The 8142-nt window shown below is 37.8% G+C and overlaps 1 protein-coding gene across 1 annotated transcript in view; it reads right to left on the bottom strand.

Annotated features, from left to right (window-relative positions):
* Positions 1-3063: 3063 nt before the first annotated feature.
* The window catches only part of RNF125 (ring finger protein 125), a 43581-nt gene continuing 38502 nt past the window's right edge, over positions 3064-8142 (bottom strand). The window contains exon 6 of the mRNA XM_024757946.1: positions 3064-5554. Coding sequence (XP_024613714.1) covers positions 5468-5554 — 87 coding nt within the window. The 3' untranslated portion in view covers positions 3064-5467. The remainder of the gene's footprint in view (positions 5555-8142) is intronic.

The raw sequence follows: 8142 nt of genomic DNA, 5'->3' as shown, positions 1-8142 counted from the left end.
CAGGGGACACGGGTTCGTGCCCTGGTCCGGGAAGATCCCACATGCCGCGGAGCAGCTAGGCCCGTGAGCCATGGCCGCTGAGCCTGCGCGCCTGGAGCCTGTGCTCCACAACGGGAGAGGCCATAACAGTGAGAGGCCCGCGTACCGCAAAAAAAAAAAGTTAAAATAAAATGCCAGATGATTTTTCTAGACATAAGATAAAAGCTTAAATATTTCTTAGCCCCAAGGATTTCAGACACAGGTGTCCCTCTGTTATATATTTACCTTATTTATTTTTATTTATTTGTTTGCGCAAGGTCCTAGTTGTGGCTCGCCATCTCCTTAGTTGCAGCACTAGGGCTCCTTAATTGTGGCATGCGTGTGAGATCTAGTTCCCTGACCAGGGATCAAACTTGGGTCCCCTGCATTGGGAGTATGGAGTCATAGCCACTGTGCCACCGGGGAAGTCCCATTTTACCGTATTTACTTCAATAACTCTAACCTAAGTGATGAAAGTAAGTCTTCCCAAACCATTCTGGGTTCCCGGTATCTTTTAGGATGTCACTCAGCAAACAGTCATCAGAGGTCACGCTATTAAGACCTGTGTTCTGGCCTGTTCCTCTTGTGAAAAAATCCAAAAAAACTTTCCTATGTTTTAGTATATTCTGAACTGGGGTACAGATGACAGCTATAGCCACCCCAAACTTAGTATGTATTTAGCAGGGATAAGAGATACAAAATTCATCTTCATCTTGCCTTTTAAATTTCAATGCAGTCCCTTGGAAGCAGAGCCAATAATAACTCCATGATGCTCAGCTTTACCTTGACTCAAACCGGGGTTTCTAAACCTCATCACTATTGACAGGAAGAGTAATCCTTTGCTGTGAGGGGCTGTCCTGTGCATTGTAGAATGTTGAGTAGCATTCCTGGCTTTGATCCACATCCTGGGCAATAGCACATCACAGTTATGACAACCCCAAATGTCTTGACATTGTCAAGTGTCCCCTAGGAGGCAAAATTGCTCCCTTTTGAGAACTACTGGCCTAAATGAAAGTATATTTTCATGATAGATATTGCTGAATGATGACAATTTAAACAACATATGAGGTTTAAAAGCATAAAAGGGTATTAGATGTAAAAAATTATCAAGAACCATGTTTAAGAACAGACACAGTAGATATTTTAATGAAAGCAATGGTCCTGCCATTCTTTATTTCTCACAATAACACCTATTTACAGAAGAAAAGGAATTGTACATTTTAATTTCTGATCATTATACAGATTTATTTTTGCAGTTGAATAATAAAAGGATGAATCTCTTAGTGACTTTTTAAAATAATTTCAATGTTACTTGAAGGTACTAATTACATGTTAAACGTGTTCAGTAACTGTTGTAAGCTCGCTTGAAAACAAAGGACACTTAGCACCCAGTAAAAGTAATAAAGTAACATCATTAGAGCCAGGATCTTTTAGATCTGACCTGGAACTATCTTCACTGTAGATTCCCAATCCAATTTCTAAATATACGTTTTAGAAACTTGGGTGAAAAAAATATGTAAAAGGAGGGCTTCCCTGGTGGTGCAGTGGTTGAGGGGTTCGTGCCCCGGTTCGGGAAGATCCCACATGCTGTGGAGCGGCTGGGCCCGTGAGCCATGGCCGCTGAGCCTGCGCATCCAGAGCCTGTGCTCTGCAACAGGAGAGGCCACAACAGTGAGAGGCCCGCGTACCGCAAAAAAAAAAAAAAAAGGAAAAGGAAAATCTCCATAGGTTTTTGTAGGATTAGAAGAATTTAGCTTTTAAAGAATAATATGTGAATCAGTTTTTCCCTCATAAGGCCTTAAAAAATTGGCACCTTGAGGTGCTATTAAAAAAAGGAGTGAAATTTTTTGCTTAGTCAACAGCTTCAAATATTGGTTTTTGTTTTTTAAGACAATGAATTATAAATTCCTTTTAATAAAAGGTTAAAGGCACAGTGAAACAATGAATAATAGTTGCACTTCACTATTTTAGAACTCAAAATAATTCAAAAGGCAAAATAATTCAGGTGGCCAGCACCTGGTTTGTCCCGTAGGGGGCAAAATTATTATCATAAGAGATATCCAGGGACAGGATGTAGAATTGCTGCACTGAGGTTTAACAGTGGCAGGTGACTTAAAGCTTTACTCAAAATACAGTTTTGAAGTTTTTTTCAAGTTTTACAGATTTAAAGATGCCTTTTGTATTGCTTGGAATTAACAAAAATTTATTTTCTGGATAGTGAGTACTAATACTCAGAAATATATTCTTTTATTCTTCTGGGACTATATTTTCAATCTAATGATTACCTCTTAAAAGTTCCTCTCCTTTTGCCCTTGTTGTCCAATAGGTTTTGCTTTACTGGTTCAGCCATCCAAACTGTAGGAAGAGAGGTGGTGAAACTAAAAATCTGTTGTTACTTGTTAGCAGCTGTGAAAAGCAAGCTTGAAACTAGTATCTAAAAGGGAGGAAATATGGCCTTCTAGGTTTCACCCAGCTTTACGTTTTTCTAATTACCTTGCGGTGGATGGCAGAATGGTAAGCAAGGCTTTTAAGAAGTAATGGATAATTTACTATAGAAAATTTTGGGGAACATGACTATGACTACATTTACGTGTAAGGAACAAAGATGTTTATAGACGATTACAGTTAAGAAGCTAAACACAACCAAGTAACACTTTATCCTCAGGAGTTGAAATCACGCATCTTCGTAGCTTTTTGCTTGCCTTCAAGATGGAAATATTACTCTATGTCCTGGATTTGTCATTAGAGAACCAAATATGAAAAATAGAGCCATCAAATAAGGAGTGGTAGCAAGCACTAAACATACAGGTACTTGAAGAACTAAGCTAAATAGGGGATAGAAGAGAGTATTGTATGTTACCAATAGGTTCTCAAAAAACGTTTTTTTTGGTCTTCCCTGGTGGTGCAGTGGTTGAGAGTCCGCCTGCCAATGCAGGGGATGCGGGTTCATTCCCCGGTCTGGGAAGATCCCACGTGCCACGGAGCGGCTGGGCCCATGAGCCATGGCCGCTGAGCCTGCACATCCGGAACCTGTGCTCTGCAATGGGAGAGGCCACAACAGTGAGAGGCCCGCGTACCGCAAAAAAAAAAAACCCCAAAAAACCCCGTTTTTTTTTTGGTTCTGGCCACGCTGTGCGGCTTGCAGGATCTTAGTTCTCCCCGTTCAGGGGTCAGACCTGGGCCTTGGGCAGTGAGAACACAGAGTCCTAACCACTGGACCGCCAGGGAATTCCTTGAAAATGTTGATATAGTACAACTTTAAAAAAATAGGAGATTAGGGAGAACAAATGAAAAACATTTTTAATTGCACCAGCTATCATACGGGTGATGGTTTATTAGTATTATTCTGAGACTGTTGCATGCATAAAGTAGATGAAGGAAACGAATAATTGTGGGATATTCCTGTGTCCTTGAAGACCAGGATTCTCAGTAGAGAAAAACAAAAGACACAAATGTAATAGAAAAGATTAGGCAAAAACCCTGTAGTACTTAATTTGATTTGCAAGTATCAAAATAAAAACTCATGAATAAGTGTTTTATCTTTAAAAAAAGGATATTTCCTAGCTCTCTCCTAGAAACAAAGACCAATAGAGCCCCAATGAACTTAACAGTCACAATTACAGTTCTGAAGCACTATTTCTCACTGAAAGTAACCAGGCTCATTAAGAGAAATGGCTGATACCAGGTCTGGGGCAGGAAACATCCAAGTTGAGCCTGGAATAGCCTGTCATACGAGACTACAAGGAAGCCAGTAAAGACTGCTAGAGTAGTGTCAAAAGGACTCAGAGTCAACTTGATAAGGCTCCCAATGACCAAAGATAGGACAATTGGGGCTTTAATAAGGCAATATGCGAAATGGATTAAAGCCTATCAAATGTGTTTGACTCCAAGAGTTCACAACACTTAAAAAAAGTGATCTACAGAGGATGATAGAAAACAAGTTTATTATCTTGAAATTTGGTAAATAAAGGGGAAAATTCAAGTTTATTTTCCCTTTCCTATATGAACTTGACCACTGGTTAAGCAAATAGTAGATATGGGGAAACACCTATTTATAAAAATGTTCCAACTAATAAATGAAAAAGAAATGATAGAATATTCTCCAACCCACAACAAATCAATGGATCTAGGCATTGAGTATCAATTTCAGCTGACATCACAAAAGAGGGAACCAGACATTCTGTGCCCTCTGTTGAAAGAATACACCATGATCTACGGTCTGGCCAAAAGGTTGAACCTGAGTCTGCTCAGATCTCTGGATCCATGTGTCAATATCCAGAGGATAGAAGAACATGCTGAATTGTGCCATGAGTATGCAATTAACAAAATATAGACAGTGGGAAATTTATAAAACCAGGTTCTTCTGTAGGTAAATTTTAAGGAAAAGAAAGAAGGAGGAACCCAGAAAGATTAAAAGCTAGTGTGTAGAGACACACTTGGGGGATAAACTAAGAAAGAAATGCAAGGAAGTGAGTACTATTAAAATCAAGGTAGTGTTTACTTTTGTGGGGTTGAAGAAGAGGTTTGTTAACTGTGACAGGACACACAGAAGACATCGATCGAAGGTGACTGGCAGAGTTCTAAATGAATGTTTCCTTATGAGAATGTAATAAGCTATATATTTTCTGTTTGGTTTTCAGTATTTCTGTTTATTTTATAATTTTCCTAAAAGATAAAATTAAAAAAAAATCAAAGCCCTTAGGATTTTCCACTAAAAATTATGGACGTGAATACTTCTACTGTAAATATCAGCTGATGGTTCTTAAGAAGTTGCCTGTATTATAGAAATATTTCTAAATAATAAGCTACAAATATTTGAAAAATATAAAATTAAATTCTTATGTGTGCATAGTTATAAAAAGTCAAAGCATTAAGTATACATTCCTAACATGAAATTTATTTTATTACAGTATTATGTTATACAATTTGGTTAAATGGATGTTGTCAACTGCCAAAATTTTCCTTTCCTACTCCATACAAGGTTATTCCTTTTATTCTAGTAGCGGTTAGAACGTGAACTCTAGAAGAGATTTCACACTTCCTTGAATGACCACACTTTGTTTCACTCTCCATAGAACAAAGATTAGTTATTTGACCAGCCATGAGGGAAGTTATCAATATGTAGCATTACACACAACGTCATCCGATTTGCAAATATAGATCCTTCACCCACATACTCAGCCTCATGTTCTCTTCCATATATTAATGGCTGATGGAGACTTTTTTTGCTGTTAAGTGTCTGAGAAACTCAAGAATGTAAAACAGACCTAAACCACCAAAATGAAAGCAGTTTTAAAATGCAGTATAACAATAAACATGGACAAACATATAACTGTGTTGTACACATTTTTGCCCATCAAACATTGACAGTTTCCCTCCAATTCTTCAAGCAGCATCTTGAAAAAAATGGTACAATTGTACGATCTCCTTCCCTTTTCTTTTAATACAATTATGTGGTGTTCGAGTGACTCACATATTCCAGAAGTGACCGGTCTAAAACCCTTTGAATAAGAGCTTCCTCAATTATATTAAAATCCTACAATAAAGACAAATAATTAGAAAAATAATTAGAAACATACAGTCAGAGATGACAGTTTTCAGAAATTGGAGGATGAGAGTTAAGACAATGCCTCATTTTGCAAAGTGAAGCCCTGAATTTAGTCCAAGTTTCCACAAAAACTCATAGAACCCAGGACTTTTGCTTTGGGGCTTGTGCATTTTCTATTTCATTTTTACTGCCTATCAATTAACTAGCTACAGTCATAGTAAAATAGTTTTGATCTGGAATTTAAAGCTTTTATCTGATCTAACTAGTAGTTTTTAGTCAACAGTACGAATCCTGTCAGAGTGCTATGCTCCACATAAACATGTAATAGTTAAGACATTCCCATAGATAAGACATGTAATAGTTAAGACACGTAAAGTTAAGACATTCCCATAGGACTCATCAATCCCAGCAGTACTACTGAATATCTTAGTTTTGAAAAAAAAAAGGTTGAAAACAAAACGCTCTTTCTCCTTGCTTCCCTATGGTCAAAATGGAATTCAAAACTTTAGGTCAGCACATTCTATAAATAGAGCAAAAAGTATTAAGAGCCCCATCCTCTACAATCCATCTCCTCTTCGCCAATAAACTAAAAAAATAAAATAAAATCTTTATTGGAAGTCCACTCTAAAACATAAAAGCAAATAAATGAAATCCAAAGGAAAGCTATAAAGCACAGCAGAGCACAAGATTTGGACTCAATGCCAGGTTGTTCTGAGGCAATTTATTAACCTTTGAGCATCAGATATTTCATAGCTAAGTAAGGATAATGATATAGTACTCACTTCACAGAAGTTGCTGCAAAGAATAAAATGAGATAATTTGCATAAAATGCCTAGCATAGTACTTGGTAGTTTAGGAAACAAAAAATCAAAACAAAGAACACTGTTTCAACCTCACTTCCACATCCAAGAATATGGTTTTGAGTGGGTGTAAAGTATTCTCATCAAAGTGGCTTCTTCCTGACCAGCCCTGGGTCATACTTGGAATGATCTTGAGAAGAATGGACTGAACATGAACAGCCAAGACAGGCATGGAATCAACCTGGCTTTTAGAACGTCTTATGGAGCTAAGATAAAGAGGAACCCCTACGTGTTATGAAAAATGAGAACACATGGCTCTGTTGAGGGCTTGTGTTACTTGGTGGCCAGAAAAGACATTATTTGAGAGATGGAGGAAAGAATATGAAGCCTCTGTAGTGTGGTTTGTTTGATTCTTCAAGTGGTCCTGATATTCCCATTTACCCTCTCCCCATCTCCAGTTTGCCTGACATCCGTGCCCTAACTGCAAATCACTCTACATGCATTATCTCATTTAATTCCCACAACAGCTTCTGGAAGCAGTATGTACTTTGCTCTCCTCACTTAACAAATGAACAAACAGAGGCTCCAATGTTAAATGCCTTGCCTAAGGTCACACAGCTGTGACAGGGCTGTTACTGAAACCCAGGTTAGAACCCAGGTTCCCTGGATAATCTGGATAATCATAGTGGGCAGATCAGAATGCATGGAGAAAAATTTCCAATGACAATCTTCAACAATTATTAAATTCCATCTTGAAACTGCATGAAAATAGTCAAAATCATGTGAAAATTATATGCAAATTCAAATTTAACCCTTAACATTTCATGTATTTAGATAACGTAACAATAAAATGTACTATTTCAGAACATGGCTATGAGTGATTTTCCCGCTCATGATAGGCAATACCCCTTTGCTGAAAGGGACTCAGGGGACAAAGCATTACTCTCACATGACAATGCATAGAAAAAAGGCTATGTTAACCTTTTGCTTGTTATTACCATTTCTGATAACAGAAACTACGGTCGTAAGTATTAGAACTATTCATACTATACCACATTTTTCTTTCATCTTAAAAAAATCCTTAATATAATGAGATTGGCCATGAGTTGTTAGTTATTGATGGGTAGCTGATGGGTATACAGGGGTTCATTATATTATCCTACTTCTGTATATGTTTAAAACTTTTTCATAATAAATTTTTTTAACGTTTAAAAAAGTTCAATAAACACGAGAGTTGTGGTTTTTTGTTTTTTTTTTTCTTCGGTACGCGGGCCTCTCACTGTTGTGGCCTCTCCCGTTGCGGAGCACAGGCTCCGGACGCGCAGGCTCAGAGGCCATGGCTCACGGGCCCAGCCGCTACGCGGCATGTGGGATCTTCCCGGACCGGGGCACGAACCCGTGTCCCCTGCATCGGCAGGCGGACTCTCAACCACTGCGCCACCAGGGAAGCCCGAGAGTTGTGTTTTATAGAATTTAAATTAAAAATAGAGCCCGTGTGTCTCGCTACACTGATAATGTCATGTCTGTTACTAGCCATTCAGTATATTATAAAATGAACGCAAATTCTCTGAGCCATTTCCTTACCGATATGATTTCCTCTCAGCTATATAAGTTTTTAACTTCATAAAAATTATAACTATTAACATATATTGGGAGGCACTAGAGTAGAAATTAAAATAATGTGAAAGTGAAATCTAGGTCTTTACACAATGGCTAATTACTTACATCACAAAGAAAATGATTTTGTCAAAAAAAAAAAAAAAAAAAAAAAAAATG

The sequence above is a fragment of the Neophocaena asiaeorientalis genome, unplaced genomic scaffold, assembly GCF_003031525.2.
Source record: "Neophocaena asiaeorientalis asiaeorientalis breed wild unplaced genomic scaffold, Neophocaena_asiaeorientalis_V1.1 scaffold126, whole genome shotgun sequence".
In the NCBI taxonomy this organism is placed as follows: domain Eukaryota; kingdom Metazoa; phylum Chordata; class Mammalia; order Artiodactyla; family Phocoenidae; genus Neophocaena; species Neophocaena asiaeorientalis.
The sequence above is the reverse complement of the archived record's forward strand: the minus strand, read 5'-3'. Positions and strand labels throughout refer to the sequence as shown.